At 37.1% G+C, this 16,536-nt stretch overlaps 1 protein-coding gene across 1 annotated transcript in view; it reads right to left on the bottom strand.

The window, feature by feature from the left end:
- The window catches only part of COL28A1 (collagen type XXVIII alpha 1 chain), a 171,076-nt gene that overhangs the window by 109,880 nt on the left and 44,660 nt on the right, over window positions 1–16,536 (bottom strand). Inside the window, exons 12-14 of the mRNA XM_059171208.1 lie at window positions 9,448–9,516; window positions 8,249–8,317; window positions 1,415–1,483 (exon numbers count right to left, since the gene is read on the bottom strand). Coding sequence (XP_059027191.1) covers window positions 1,415–1,483; window positions 8,249–8,317; window positions 9,448–9,516 — 207 coding nt within the window. The remainder of the gene's footprint in view (window positions 1–1,414; window positions 1,484–8,248; window positions 8,318–9,447; window positions 9,517–16,536) is intronic.

Genomic DNA, 16,536 nt, shown 5'->3' on the forward strand with positions numbered 1-16,536 from the left:
ACTTCTCATTTACTTGTGTTAAAAATCCTCACAGGTTATAAAGAGAAATAACCTTGGCTATTTGAATTTCCCAGGTTGTTTTGACTACACATAAACAGAAATTTATTATATGGCACACACACTAAAAAACCCTTAAGAAATTATGTATTTAAAACTTACTGAAATGTAGCACTAACTGCTGGCCTGTCTTCCGATAGTGACACTCTGGTTAGGTCAGGGCATTTGGACTGTCCCCTTTATCCTATAGGTTATTCCCTTTGATGATGACAAATTAAAGTTACTCAGTTAACAAGGGCTTCTTTTAAAATCCAAGCCCGTAGTCATTCACAGCTTAGTATAAATTAGGTTTTAACTAATTGATCTCCCTGTAGTCAAGATTCAGGTTTTTCACAGAATCCATATTCTATATGGATCATGGCTGAAGAGGATAAGAATGAGATGATATTTTAGAGCATGAGGATGGCAGGAGAAGGCCAGATCTTAGTGACCTGACCAAACGGCTGAAGTAGAAGTGCTTAGACACTTAGAAAACAGCATGTGCCTCTCAGGGCAGTGTGTGTATTCACATGCATGTGTATTTGGGAGAAAGAATTTAGAAAGAAGGGAAAAGGACCGCAAAATGCATTCTCGCTTACTCTGAAATGTTGTTGATGCTGCTTAAAGTGTCTTGGAAAATCATATCCTGTGTGGTCTTTGGTAGATGCGGGGAACCAGCCCAGACCATAGGTCAGCAAAGTATAGCCCTGACAGATACCACATTGCTCACACAGTCTAAATTATTTATCATCTGGCCCTTTACAGAAGTTTGCCAACCTGGTCCAGAGGAACTTGAGTGCCCAGAACTATACATGGGAAGCAGTAGAAACATTTAAATCCTCAATTGCTGGGTAAAAGGTAAGTTTCTCACAGCATTTTGCCCCTTATGATAACAAGGTAATTCCTGTTCTGTCCGTCCACCTGTATTTCCTTCTTATTATACTAGTGACCATATGATTACAAACTGGTTTATTAGTTTCTTATCTGTGTTTCACAAAACAAAGCTGTGAGGAAACTTCTGGCATTGCTATGCTCCATAACTTCTCTTCTGGACACGAAGACACTACTTATCACTATGGTTTAAGGACTACAAAGTAAGAGAGATTTCTCCTTTCATACACCATAATTATATGAGGTAAAAGTCTGCCAAATAGTTATTTATAACTATTATAACTTATAACTTATAACTATAACTGCAAATTTCACTATAGTTTCATGTTAAGGGAAAGGTACATATTCCTTTATTTAATGGGGTGAAGATGGTCAAGAAAATACTTCTGATAATTATAAAGTATGGTATAAAACATTTTTTTTTAAGTTGGAAATCATGACCATGCAAGGCAAAGCATTTTTTTCATAGTACAGAAGGTATTGTTACCTTTGGCCCTGGAAATCCTTCTCCTGGTAATCCCCTCTCTCCTGGTGCTCCCTCAGGACCACGGGGACCCTGTGTAGACGAGGAAATGAGAAGCAGGAAAAGAGAGAGAAAGAGAGAATGGGGTGGGGGGGCAGCGAGAGAAGAGAGAAGGAAGGAAGAGAGGAGTGGTTATATTTTGGTTCACACTGGATGCGGTGATATAGTCCTACTTAAGTTATTAGTGGGAATCCTTCTAGTAAACTCCACACTGATTAGAATCGTAGAGTGGTGAAGAATAATATTCCTGTTGCATAGCTCATTCCACTTAATTAGCACAAGATGTCCTATTCTGGTGTCCTCAAATTAGAGGAAAATGGGAATTAAGCGATGCTTCAGAATAAGGATTAGGAGATAAATCCTCTGAGGAAAGTCTAAAAATCTAGGGCTGTGTGGTCTGGACAAGGATGCAGAGTGATTAAATAATTGAAAAGTATCAGGGGAGCTCTGTGAAGAAATCAGTGCACAGCTGCTTGAAAGCACTGAATTCTGTTTACACATCTTTAATTTCTATCCTGATACATTTGGATTCAAACCTGAATTCTTTCAAGGACTGCTGGACTCTGCTGGAGGTTTATGTGCAAATGGGAATCTTGATAGCATCATTCAGGGGCAGCACGGTTTTCGATCTCAGTGATTCAGATTAAGAAGTTCAGGTAACTTGCTCAGAAGGGCACTCAGGAAGGTGACAGCTTCCCACAGAAGGAAAGAAAAACAAGAGTCTTGGGCTTTGAAGTGGATAGGCAGGAAACATACTAGTTGAAAAGTAAAAGACAACAGCAAGATATTCACTTGAAGTAGGAATTTTAAAAAGGCTACAAATTCTCCTTCTAAAAAGATATTTAGGGTTTGCTTGGCATGGAAGTGAACCCAAGATGATATAAAGTCTACTGAGTTGCCCAGAAACTCCAAAGCCAGCACACTGCAGACACTCTAAATGATCTGGGGCTCAATATGCAATAATCCAGGGTAATTTGAGAGGTGATTTCTCAGGAAGCCTTGTAGCAGACGTAGGCTGCAACATTTGTTAATCAGTGACCGATCATAGTTTTAGATCTGTAAACAAGAAAGCTAATTATATGCCATGTTAATTTTTTTTCCTTTCCCTAAATATTATATATTTTAAAGACAGTCTTCTTCAGTATTTATACATTACCCATTTCATAAAAACTTTAATTAAAGGAAAAAGCTGACATTTAATTCCATTTAAATTGCTATGCTGATGGGAAACGTAGCTTTTAACAACTCAAGACCTTCATCAAAGCACTAATATCCATGACAGCTTGCTCTAATGTTAGAGCGATTAACTAGTGGAAAAATAAATATAAGCAGGAAAACTAGATTGCAAACTAAAAAGGCAAGTGCCTAGTTAACACCATGTAATTTAACAACAACAAAAAATTGACAAATTATTCCTCTTTCCCAATGATAAAACGAATGAAAATAACACAATTTACATTAAATGCAAAGAAGTCTTTTCCCAGTTCACTCAATTTTTTTCCCATTCATTCAGCAAATGCCTAGTGGGTGCAAGGCACTGTGCTAAGTTCTAGGAACGGCAGGTAGACCTGCTCCTTTGTCTCACAGAGCTTACAGTCTTCCATGGTAATTGAAAACATATTACTGTGGTGTCATATGGACCGGAGTTCAAGTCCCAGCTGTCGTGTGTTAGCAGCGTGATCTCCAACAAAGAATTAAATCTCTCTAAAGTTCAGCATCCTCGTGATAATGGTTCAACAATAGCACCTACCTCAAGCACAGGTGTTAATACGAGGGGTAGATCAGAGAGACTTAAAGCTCTTACATACTGAGCACTCAATAAATATCGGCTATCCCTGTCAAATTTATTTTACTTGAATCTTGTGATTGCCAAGAATGTCCTTTCAGGGCATGTTTATGAATAGGGTAGCCTCAGAGTGAATGGTTTACAGGAGGCAGTACGACAACATGGAGAATGGGCCGCAGCACAGCATCAACTCTCCCTCCGTCCCTGCATTTGTAGAGTCGACCAGCCAAGGTGAGAGAGAAGACAATGGTGGCTCTGAGGAGCTGTGTGTTTCACACTGTAGAGAACAGAGAACTAATGCTCAAGAGCAATCACTTAAAGGCATTAAAAGAGAGCAGTGAATCAAAGTTTAATTACTATGAACTGTGAGAGTAATGTCCCACATCATTAGTACATTCTCATCTTTTCCAGCTGAACAGAAGGGAAGATGAGAAAGGGCAGGTACTTGGGGTGGATACTGAGGGATTCTTTTTAAAAGACAGAAATGCTTCCATAAAAAATGCACGGTGTCCTTTTCAAAAGTCGTGAGAAGCAATCATAATTATGGCAGACTTATCTGACTACTCACGAATGCTTCTAATAAAAAAAACAAACCTGGAAACCACTTGAAATCATTCAAACAAACAAAAATAACTTTCAGCACAACCTTTATTAGTCCCAAAGTAAGTCTTCATGTTACGTTTTTTTTTAAATATTTTATTTATTTATTGGACACAGATCACAAATAGGCAGAGAGGCAGGCAGAGGGGGTAGGGGAAGCAGGCTCCCTGCGGAGCAGAGAGCCTGATGTGGGTCTCGATCCCAGGACCCTGGGATCAGGACCTGAGCCAAAGGCAGAGGCTTAACCCACTGAGCCACCCAGGCACCCCTCTTTATGTTACTTCTAAGTAATTAAAAACTTGCAATGTCAGGTTTTTATTATGACAGTTTGGTGCAAAACATTTTCATAATTACTTGTGATCTGCCCCACCTTTGTTATGATTTCAGTTCCCAATTAAACCACAGGCATCACAGTGTCACTCTGAGTTGTATAATTGTAGCTTGGAGAGTAAACAAACAAGAACTCCATGTTCTGGCAGTATTGAGAAAACTCTCTAGCTACAAAAAAAAAGGAGAGCAATACAAATTTTTCTTTAACACGAATTTTAAAAGCATACTGGAAGCCCAAAAATAAATAAATAAATAAATAAATAAATAAATAAATAAATAAAGGCACCACTAAGGGGTGGTACTCATATAAGCTGATGCTTGGGGCTGCCCTGGGTGGAAGAGTGTGGTTGTGTGGCAGAAATACATTGAAAAAAATATAAGAGGAACAAGAATTTTGGCTCACTCCATGGAAAGTAAGGAGAGATTTAAAGCTGAGATCAAGCTCATAAACCTAGGTTCTGTGCTGGGCATAGAGCCTGCTTAAGATTCTCTCTCTCCCTCTGTACCACACTACCCCTGTGCACATGCTGGAGCTCTGTCTTTCTCTCTCTCTCTAAAAAAGTCTTCGGTCAGTGCATTATTCTTAGGATTAGGTGCCAATACAGATGATATCTTAAGCTTGTTAGCTAAGAAGACATATGTTAAAAGTTCAATAACCTGGGTGGCTTTGTTGTTTAAGCATCTGACGTCAGCTCAGGTCATGATCTCAGGATCCTGGAATCCAGTCCCACATGGACCATATCAAGCCCCACATGGGCTGCATTGGCCCCCCAGTGGGCTCAGTGCTCAGCAGGGAGTCTGCTTGTTCCTCTGCCTCTCTCACACCTTGTGCACATGTGCTCTCTCTCTCTCAAATAAATAATATCTTTTTTTAAAAAGTTCAATAACTCAATAACTGTATATACATACATGTTGATATATGTATATATACATGTGTATATAAAAATACACACATATGTATAATACATATGTGCTTTCTAATCAGATTTTTAAAATACTGACTTTTGAGAGCAATTTATACCATCTCAATATAAATCCTTCATCAGATATGTGGTTTGCAAATACTTTTTCCTGGTCAGTAGCTTGTCTTTTCAACCTTTTAACAGAGTCATAGAACAAACATTTCTCATTTTCGGGAGTCCAACTAATCAACTTTTTTCTTTTTTGGATCATGTTTTTCATAATATGTCCAAGAAATCCACTAAGCTGCAGGTCCCAAAGATTTTCTTTTATGTTTTTTTCAAAAGTTTCATAATTTTACATTTCACATTTAAGTTTGTGAGCCATTTTGAGTTAATTTTTTATAAAATGTGTGTGAAACTTACTTAAATTGAGGTTCATTTTCTTGGTGTGTGGATATCTAATCGATCCAGCACTATTTGCTGAAAAAGTTATCCTTTCTCTATCGAATTATTTTTGCACCTTTATCAAAAAATCAGTGTGTGGTCTGTATCTGGATTCTCTATTCTATCCCACTGATCATATTTCTATGATCTACCAGAACTGCACAATCTTGATTACTACAGTGATGTGAATAAAATACTTTCCTCAAATTTATTCTTTTTGCAAAATGTTTTTAACTATTCTAATTCCTTTGACTTTCCATATAAATCTTAAAATAACCTTTTCTGTATCTATACAAAATTTTATTAGAACATTTAAAAGACTTACATTAAACCTTATATCAATTTAAGGAGGTTGACAGCTTTATATCACATATTCAATCCATGAACATGGTGTGTCTCTCAATTTATTAAATATTCCTTTATATCGTACATTAGTGCTTTGTAGTTTTTAGGATACAAGTCCTACACATGTTTTATTAGATTTTCACCCAAGTATTTCTATTTCTTAATGACTATAAATACTATTACATTTAAAATGTTTATTTCTAAGTGTCTGTTACTAGAGTATAGAAATAAAATTGATTTTCTTTGTTTTTTGTATCTATGGAGTTGGTTTGGCTTTTTTGTTTTTCAGGCTCCACATGTAAGAGAGAGCAAATAGTATTTGCTTTTCTCTGACTTCTTTCAGTTAGTATAATGTCTTCAGAGTCCATCATGTTGTTGCAAATGGCAAGAATGCATACTTTTTTATGACTAAATAGTAAACCATTATATATTTTTATATATATACATATATAAAATGATATCTATATCCAATAGTCTTCAACTATGTATATATCATATATATATATCTCTAATATATATATAAATATATATATATATCTCAATTTCTTTATCCACTTATCCATCAATGAACATATAGTCTGATTCCCTATATTGGCTATTATGAATAGCAATGAACATGGGAGTGCATAAATGTTTTCAAGTTAGTGCTTTTATTTTCCCTGAATAAATACCCAAAAGTGTAATGGCTGGATCATATAGTAATTCTATTATTAATTTTTGAAGAACCTCCATATTGTTTTCCACAGTAGCTATACAAATTACATTTCCACCAACAATCATAAGGAGTTCCTCTTCTTCACATCCTCAGCAACACTTGTTATTCTTGTATTTTTGATAATAGCCATTCTAACAGGTATGAAGTGATATCGCATTTTGATTTTGGTTTGCATTTTCCTGGTAACTAATGATATTGAGCATCTTTTCATGTACCTGTTGGTCATCTGTACACCTTTGCAAATATCTATTTGAGTCTTCTGCCTGATTTTTAATTATTGAATTTTGTTGTTATTATTGAGTTTTTTGAGTTCTTTATATATTTTGGATATTATCATATATATGATTTAAAAATATTTTCTACCATTCAGTAGATTGCCTTTCTATTTTATTGAGGGTTTTCTTTGATGTGCAGAAGCTTTTTAGTTTGATGTAGTCCCAACTTGTTTATTTTTTATTTTATTCCTTTTACTTTGGGTATTTAAGACATCATTGCTAAGACCTATATCAAGGAGCTTACTGCTTAAGTTTTCTTTTAAGAAAGAATAGTTTCAGGTCTTACATTCAAGACTCAAATCTATTTTGAGTTAATTTTTGTATATAGCATAAGATAGTGGTCCAGTTTACCCAACACCATTTATGAAAGTAAGACTCTCCTTTCCCCATTGTATATTCTTGGCTTCTTTGTTGTAAATTAATTGACAATACATGTATGAGTTTACTTCTGGGCTCTCTGTTCCACTGGTCTGTGTCTGTTTTTGTGCCAATACAATACTCTTCTGATTGCTATAGCTTTGTAGTATATTTAGAAATCAGGAAGCATGACACCTCCACTTTTGTTCCCCTTTCTCAAGGTTGCTTTGGGTATTCATGTTTTTTGTGGCTCTATACAAATTTTAAGGTTGTTTGTTCTGTTCCCATGAAAAATGCCATTGGAATTTTGATAGGAATTCCATAGAATCTGTAGATTGTTTCAGGTAGTATGGACATTTTAACAATATTAATTCTTCTGATCCAATCCAGTTGTTTTTATGTATCTCCATGAGTAACTTACTGTTCTTTTCTGGGAGAGTAATGATTACTTGAAAAGTTAAGAGCATTTCTATACTAGGATAGTCATGTTTTATTCATTTCTTCTCCAGATCTCTTTTGACAGAAACACTTTCATTCTCTTCTGCAAAAATAGTGAACTTCACAGCTACATAGGCTAGAAGCTGCAAATAACACAGGTATTACCTGTCTACCTTCATCAGTCCTAGTTTGAGAGTATACTCATAAGCTAGGTAATGAGCAACGTCCTTATTCTCGATGATTTTCTCATGGCTCCAGGAAAGTTGGTACAAAGTATAGACCTTAGACCTAAATCAGTTCTCCTACCCACCCCCCCCAGGAGATTTTGACACATGAGATCTCTTTTCTTCTTGGACAAGCTGATTAATCTTGTAGGAGATTTCAGTAAGAGACAGCCAGTTGTACATATCATGTGTTTGTCGGGGGCGGTTTCTATTTCAAGTGTTATGAAAAATAACACTTGGATCTGGTCCTTGCATAATTATTGTCTTTTGTTATCCCAAAAGATGCAACATGGGCTTAATTTAACCATTTAGTCTAAGCGCAAAGGGCACATAAGAACTATATTTGTCCTTTTTATTCCATCTAAAGTTTCTTGCTACTTACTGGCTGGCCTGGCTCCCCAATGCCAATCGGTCCTGGAGCCCCTGTTCTTCCTTCCTGACCTCTTTCCCCCTAAGAGAAAGAAATAATCAAATGAAAGTTTGAGTTTTTAGATTAAGTATATACATAGCACAAGATACTCTGGAGATTTCAACAAAGATATATTCTAAAATACTCAAGCTTTTCACATTCATAAAGATAAAAAAAATTCTGGAAGAGGAGAAATAGCTTGAATTTAAGTGAACATATTACTATAAAATGCTCATCATCCCTTCTTGTGTAAGGGCAATACACCAATTTTAGCTTTCAGAAACTATTGTGTGTGTAGCGATTGCAAGGCTGGACTGCATTGGATTCCTTTGAGTTCACTGAGAGGACCACGCTAACCAAGCTTGTGCTGCTCCCTGCTCCTCTCACCACCGTCCCGGATTGCCACCTTTCCTGTTCCATTTTACCCCTCCTTTCAGTTCCGTTTCACCCTTCATCTCCTTCAGAATCTTTGTCCAATTGCTCTGCCAATACGACTCCACCTTCCCTGGAGTCTCATCATGCTTATTGTTTCAGCTCTATCCATGAGTGATACTTGATGATACCAGAATAGCCTTTTTTTTACTGCTGTCTTAGTCCTGCACCAAAGTCTTACTGTCCCAATGATGTAGAAAACCCATTTAAAGTAAGCACTTACACTCTGTGACATCCTGCATGATACACCCAGAGCACTCCGGGGTGTTGGGTGTCGTTGCACTTTCTAGTTCCCTACAAACCTTTCTATCAACACGTACCTATTCAGTGTTATATCTTTCTGGTTTCTGCCCCCTCTCTGCTTCTTTAACATGAACAGGTGATAGTTCATATGTTAAGATATATCACATCCCAATATCACTTTTGCATTTGCATTTTGCATTTAAATTTAACATTTAAATTCCATGAAAACTCAACAGAACTAGATGTATGTTGGCGAGAGGGTGGGCATTTGGAGGCAAGACAAATTTTTCATTTTCATCAAATAAAAAAAAAAACATTGATTATTCTTGTGGTAACTGCCCCAGTGTCCAAGCCAACCACCCCAGACTGTAAATACCTTCTATAGGCAGCCTCCTTGCCTCTAGAGGGCAAAGCTGAGCAGAGTTCACATCACAGCTTCCCCAGTCCCCGCAATAAATTCAGTACTCATCAATGGGGGAAAAGACAAGAATTGTTACCTTAATTCCTTGCTGTCCAACACCAGGGGCTCCTGGAGGACCATAAGGACCAGGGGGACCTGGTTCACCCTGGAGGAAGAAACAGTTATGCATTAGGTCAACTCAACAGTATTTGTTCAACAGCTCTTAGATGTATAGTGATGCTGTAGGAGCTTTGAGGGCAACAGTGAAATCTAGGACATAGTCACGGCCCTCAAATTGCTTACAATCCAGCTGGGAGGACATTATAGACCCAGGATTGAATTAACCACTGCACACAGTGGGCACAATATCTAGGGTCCATGAAAATGTTTCCATATTAATGTTTAAAATCAGAATAAAAAATTTTTAAAAAAATATATAACAATGAATCCAGTCTGGATCAAATTTGTCTTTCTGCCAACTCAGTAGTAATACACAATTTTTAACATTGTTTTATGGAGAAAGAAGCCCACAAAAACAAAAGTTTTAGGATCCTGCCCTCACTTGTTTGCTCAACAAGTCTTTATTATGTGCTTCTGACAGACACCTTTGTTACCTACCCAATGACCATCCCCTCTCCTCTTTCTTTTCCTGCTATTAGAAACCTGAGCTGTTCACATCAATAGAAAGGTAGTCTTTACACTCAGGGCTGTAGGATGAATGATAATTGGTTCCATGCAAGTCTAGAATCTCCTTTCCTTTGCCACTGGTTGGCCTTGTGGCTCAGTTCCAACAAATGAGATATGGGGACGTTATTCAGTGCAAAGAGAAAGTTTTACCTCTGTCTCTTCTTTGTTAGTTGGAGATATGATAGCTATCTTGCAACCACGAGATAACAGTCTCTCAGATGACTGCCAACCATTGAAGAGGACTATGCAGAAAAAGATTCTGAAATGTCGTAGCTCCGAGATACCTCACTGAACTTAATCAAACAAAACCTCATCGAGCTACCTACCTTCAAGTCTTCTGTTTACTAAACAACATTAATTGTGGCATAAGCCACAATTAATGAAGATATCAGTTACAAGAATCCAGAAGTATTTTCAATTAATAGTCTGCTACGTGGCAGGCCCATCCTAGAATTCAAGCATCACAGAAATAAATGAGACGGAAGCACTCAAACTTCTACATTTCATAGGTGAGGAACCTGAGTCCCAGAGAGGGTATGTGGCCTGCCCAAACTCACACCTCAATATCACCCACAGGTACATGGCAGGTTTCTCAAATTTCCAGTCATGTGGCATGTTGATAGGAGAAACGAGAGTGATTATTGATTACAGTTTCTTTTTTTTTTTAAATTTTTCTGTTTACCAAAATAATATACCTTCATTACAGAAAATTTGCCATATATTGAAAAACATGTACACAGAGAAAATTTTAAATGATCTATCTATAACTACTACTAATTTCTGGTGCATTTCCTTCTAGTTCTTTATGTACACACATACCTCTAATTTATGTGAAGGAAGATTTCTGAATACTCTCTTATTTGAGTTAATGAATCCTTGGTATTTAAACTTTCATCCAACTTAGAGATTTCTCTTCATCCTTATATTAATCAACAGTAAAATGAGATAAGTTGAGACAAACCTTCTCCAGATTGAGGGGAACAAAAGGATTTTCACCAATGGTAAAGCCTCAGTTTTCCCTGGAGGCTTGTGATTTTGAAGAGGACTCTTAGTAATGTCCTATTGATATGGTAAGGGCATTACTTTAAGGAAGTCTGTGGACTTTATTCAGTTACAGAAGGGAAAGAGAAGGGTCAGAGTCAAATCAGCTCACCAAAAGATGTGCCCAGGCTCAAAATTATAACAAAGAAAACCTGTCTCAAAATCACTTGATTATGAGTTTAGGACACCTTGGCACTTGGGTGAATTGGATCTAAAGTTACCTTCAGTTCATTCTTTTAAGTGTAAGTCAATCTGGTAGATAAATCAACTTGAATTTTCTTTTTAAAATTCAAAGTTGTGGGGCGCCTGGGTGGCTCAGTGGATTAAGCCACTGCCTTCAGCTCAGGTCATGATCCCAGGGTCCTGGGATCAAGCCCCGCATCGGGCTCTCTGCTCAGCAGGGAGCCTGCTTCCTCCTCTTTCTCTCTGCCTGCCTCTCTGCCTACAGGTAATCTCTCTCTGTCAAATAAATAAATAAAATCTTTAAAAAAAATAAATAAAAATTAAAAAAAAATAAAATTCAAAGTTGTACTTATTTTTCTATGTATGTTAAATTTTCTGGAGCAGCCAGATAGTTGCTCTTCTTTTTTTTCACATGTTCTTGGCCATGGACTTTCTCCACAAATAATATCAGACATAAAGATTCTCCCAAATGTGAAGCTGTTTTCTTGATCTCAAAGTTTAAGTGCTAGAGAATATTTAGTTTCCTAATTCAGATTCCAAATTTTCACTTCAAAGAAACTTTTCCTTATAATTTCCTGTGCCACAGTCTTGTCAGTTATATTGTGTGTGGGTGACTGTTTCCCTCGCTCAAGGAACACCAAGCACTACTCTGTGACCAGTAATGAAATAAATACAGAGAAGTTCACGACATCACCCCTAATCTCAAAGGACCGGTTTAAGAGATAAAACACACCATTAAAATAATAATAACACAAAGCCTTAAGTTCCTTATTGTATTCATTCCCTGTCCCTTTTATATTAGTTTGGTTCTGTAATGGATCAGAGGCTTTTAAGTATTATATTATATTATATTATATTATATTATATTATATTATATATACATAGTATATATTTGGAGGAGAGTTTGAGTTTTTTAAGTAGTGGAAGCTCTGCCCTACTTAGTACTTTTCTGTATGCTTGATCTAAAACAAACAAGAACACAGGTTGGTGAGAACTTTTCCTCTAAATATGGACAAGGAACTGGTTCTTTTGTTAACTTGAAATATGTTAATCAGCAAAATCAGTAGGAGAAGCAACTGTCTTGCTCTTAAGCCCATGAGCTTCCTTTACCTTTGGTCAAGCACCAATAGCCATGGAGCAATTTTTCAATACTGCTTTTTTAGAGAAGGTATAGGGATCTAAGGGTTATAAAGGGATCACTTTCCCTACCTTAGCACAGCTCAGTAGCAACATATCTTCACCTTTCAGTTGTTTAAATTTCTTTCTCAGGAGCTTAGCATCTCAATATAAGACCTACAGACCAGCATTGGCCTACAATTAATCTTTATCCCATTCAGACTTCTCCCTTCCCTTTCCTACAAAGATTCCCCAGGTGATAAAGGAAGTGATCCTGCTTGTAACATACCATCACTTGGTAAGACAGAACAGGAAGAGAAGAATCACACTCTACTCACAATGATTTTCTAGACGTTCACCAAGGCCACATTGCCCATTATTCATACCCCAACCTTCACCAGTAAGTACAAACACACAGAGAGAGGTTGAATGGTCCCAGTGTTACTTGTTATTTCTTCTACTTCACTTTCTTTAACCATCAGAAGCATATCCAAAGAGGACTGAGTTAAAGTGGATAGCCCTGGAGGGGGTTTGTTTCTCATGACCTCTATATGAGTGTAAGCATAGGTAGGGATATTGAGGAGGTTAGGAAAACCACCATTTCCTCAGAAATTAAGGATGTTTGTGCTATGGGCCTTAACATCGAAGGAAACCAATGTTTAATAAAACTTAATATTTCCAAACACTGCCCTGTCACTTTGTGTATATTATGTCACTCAATCTTCTAATAATCTTAGGAAATGGGTTTATTTCCTTATTTTATGGTGTGGGATATTAACCATCACTTTTTAATCCATTTTTCACCATGAATGGAATCACAGGGGGAAAAAATGGCTTTTTTCCCATTCAATCTAGTTGAATCCTGGCTCTATAATTTACTAACAGTTTGAGTTCTGCAAGACCCCCATATGCAAAATGAGGATAATTATATCTACCTTGCAGGGCTGCTGAGAGCATGTGAGATATTGTCTATAAAACATCTAAGTCATAACTAATCACATGATAGCTGTTTAATATGTATAGATTCAATTGTTATTCACCAGACTTTCATTGAGCACCACCCTGGTACTGAGTACCCAGTTACATAATTATTGGCATAAATCAGATTACACCTGCACTTTGTAGACATATACAATCTGGCTGGAAAGACAAATCAATATAGAGGTAAATATGAGCATGTGAATTAGCTATGATAAAGATATTAAGGGAGAATGTAAGACTATGAGGCACAAATGTTTAATTCTACCTTAAGGAATTGAAAAATTTCGTATAGCAGAGGAGATATTTGCTCTGAACAAAAAAAAAGTAGGAATCATATCTAATCTGATAGAAAAGAAGAGGAACAGAAGTTCAGGAAAATGAAAGAGTATGAGGCATAAAATGATATGAAAAGTTATGGGGACAATAAGCAGCTCTGTGGGCTCAAATGGACAAAAATAAGGCAACAATAGGGTCACTGTCTAGAGTAGCACTGTCCACTAGAAATATACAGTGAGCCACATATGTAATTTTAAATTTTCTATCCACATTAAGGAAGTAATAACATTTTATTTAACTCAATATATCCAAAATATTATCATTTCAGCATATAACCAATATAAAAATCTTATTAGTGATTTTATTTATCATTTAACACATGTCTTTGAAATCCTTTGTGTATTTAACAATTATAGCACATTTCCATTTAGACCAGCCACACTTCAAGGACTCAGTAACCACATGTGGCTACTGTATTAAATAGTGTTTGAGGAGGCCAGAGGCTCAGGTCAGAACCATGGAGAGTACCAACAATTAAGTGGGGTGGGAGTGGAAGACCACAGAAATGTCCTGTGGGGAGTTGAGGAAGAGAGTGCCTGAGAAAAAGAAATGGGAACTCCAAAAATAGTGTGATAGAAGTCAGGAAAGAGAATTTCAAAAGGAACTCATCATCTCCAAAGACAAACTCCTCCTCTTCCCCTCACAGACCTGATCACCTTCCAGCATTCTGTCTCAGTGAAGAGCACAATCCCTCCATGAGTCAAGCCAGAAGGAATCATTCTTGACACCTCTCACTCCCTTACCCACCATGTGTAATGCATCGCCACCGCTTTTCCATATGTCTTCTAAATCTCTCTCAAATCCATCTACCTCTTTAGTCCTCTAACATGCCTCTTCAAGACTAAAGAGTAATTAAGTAAGATCTCAAAGTAAGACCACCTATTGTTCAGACTACAACAAAGTCTTTAGTACGCTACACACATCCATCATAGCACGCTTTAATTTATTCCTCCCATTGCTGCCAATGCAATCTTTTAATTTAAGTTTTTAAAAATTTTTTACAAATATTTTATTTATTTATATGACAGAGAGAGAGAGAGCCAGAGAGAGAGAGCCTGAGCAGTGGGGAGAGAGAGAAGCAGCCTCCGCTGCTGAGCAGGGACAGAATTTACCTCTTCTTGAATAATACAATTATAAACAATGTAATCACACTTTGGGGTCTTAACATTAGAAAGACACTTTAGTAACTTCTTTTTTTTTATTCCTGATGCAGGGCTCAATCCCAGGATCCTGAGGTCATACCTGAGCCAAAGACAGACGCTTAAATGACTGAGCCAACCAGGCAACCCTTAATATTAGTTTTATCTTTTATCCAAGTGAAACCATTCAAGGACCTTCCCTTTGCTCCTGGGGGAAAGACAGAGCTCTTTATGACTTGTGAGCCCCTGCATGGTGTGGTCCCATGGGCTTTCCAGTCCCTTCTGTAACTAGTTGCTTCTTCACTCACCACTGTAGCAGCATTAACCTTTGTTCAGTTCCTTGTACTTGCTAGTCTCCCTTCTGTCATATGGTCATAACACATGCTATTCTATCTATATGGAGGTGTTCTTACCTTCCTTTTTTCCTGGTCAACTCTTACTCATCCTTCAAATCTTATTTCAAGCAGCACAGCTTCAGAGAGGGCCTCTCCAATCAGGTGAAATTCCTATCCTAGAGGTATTGATAGCACCATTTCCCTCTTTTTCTAAATATTCGTTATAATTACAACTTCCCCTAGATTGTTGGGAGGATGTCCTGTGACTTTGCTTAGTTTTGCACTGTCAATACTTAGGTAATTGATAACATTCCCTCCACCATTCAGGCAGCAAACACATACTGAGCAGCAGCTTGGGAGCTGGTACCATGCTAGCTGCTGGAGGAAATTGGAAACAAAGCAGTTCTCAGCTGAGGGGGTTGGGAACCTGGAGATGCTCCTTTGGAGTTCCCTCTGATTTAGTTTGGTTTTCAACCAAAAGTAGCTATATATAAATTACATAGTGATATCAAGTACCTATTACACACAGTGTCTCCTACAAACTTACCCAAATAAAATTAAATATTTTCTTTTCAACTGAAGGAATAAAAATTCTTAAGGTTACACTGTATGGGAAGTCAGCTAGGAGAACACAGCATGGCTTATTCCGGGCATCAGCTCTAACCAAAGTCAACATCTTTCCTTGCCCTAAGATAACAAGTAATGAATGGTTGTCCAAGACTCTGAATTTTTTGAGGACAGAATTTACCTCTTCTTGAATAATACAATTATGAACAATGTAATCACACTTTGGGGTTTTAACATTAGAAAGGCACTTTAGGAACTTCTTTTTTTATTCCTTCCCAAATAAAGTGTAGCACCAACTTTAATATTTTAAGTCTTGTGACAAATATTCTCATACTTTCCAAATGGAGGAAAACGGTGGATGAGCATGCTGCTTAAAATAAGATTTGAAGGATAGGTGCGGAATGATTTGAGTATGGCCAAGATACAGTCTTAGCTGGAACTAGGTGAAATTGTAATGAAAATTGTAGTATTATACCAGATTTTAATAACTCAACTCATTTTCTTGATTGCTATTAGATTAAACCACATGAAGTTGATAGTATTCAACCATGATCAACCATAAAAATGATATTCATATGGTCAACCTATTAGGAAAGTCATACTTCATATATAATAAAATCTAAGGAACTGTGTGTCATTGTCCCTAAAAGGAAGGACTGCTTAGCAGCCCATCAGGAGAGTTTTTAAGAATCTCAGCTCGGGTGGATACTCCTTGGACTTTTATCGCAATAAAAAAGCCTTACCCTTGGAATAAACTTAATATTCTCTATTGCGATGCTTTTGCAATTTACTTGAATTGGG

This window comes from Mustela lutreola, chromosome 4 (genome assembly GCF_030435805.1).
Source record: "Mustela lutreola isolate mMusLut2 chromosome 4, mMusLut2.pri, whole genome shotgun sequence".
Taxonomy (NCBI): domain Eukaryota; kingdom Metazoa; phylum Chordata; class Mammalia; order Carnivora; family Mustelidae; genus Mustela; species Mustela lutreola.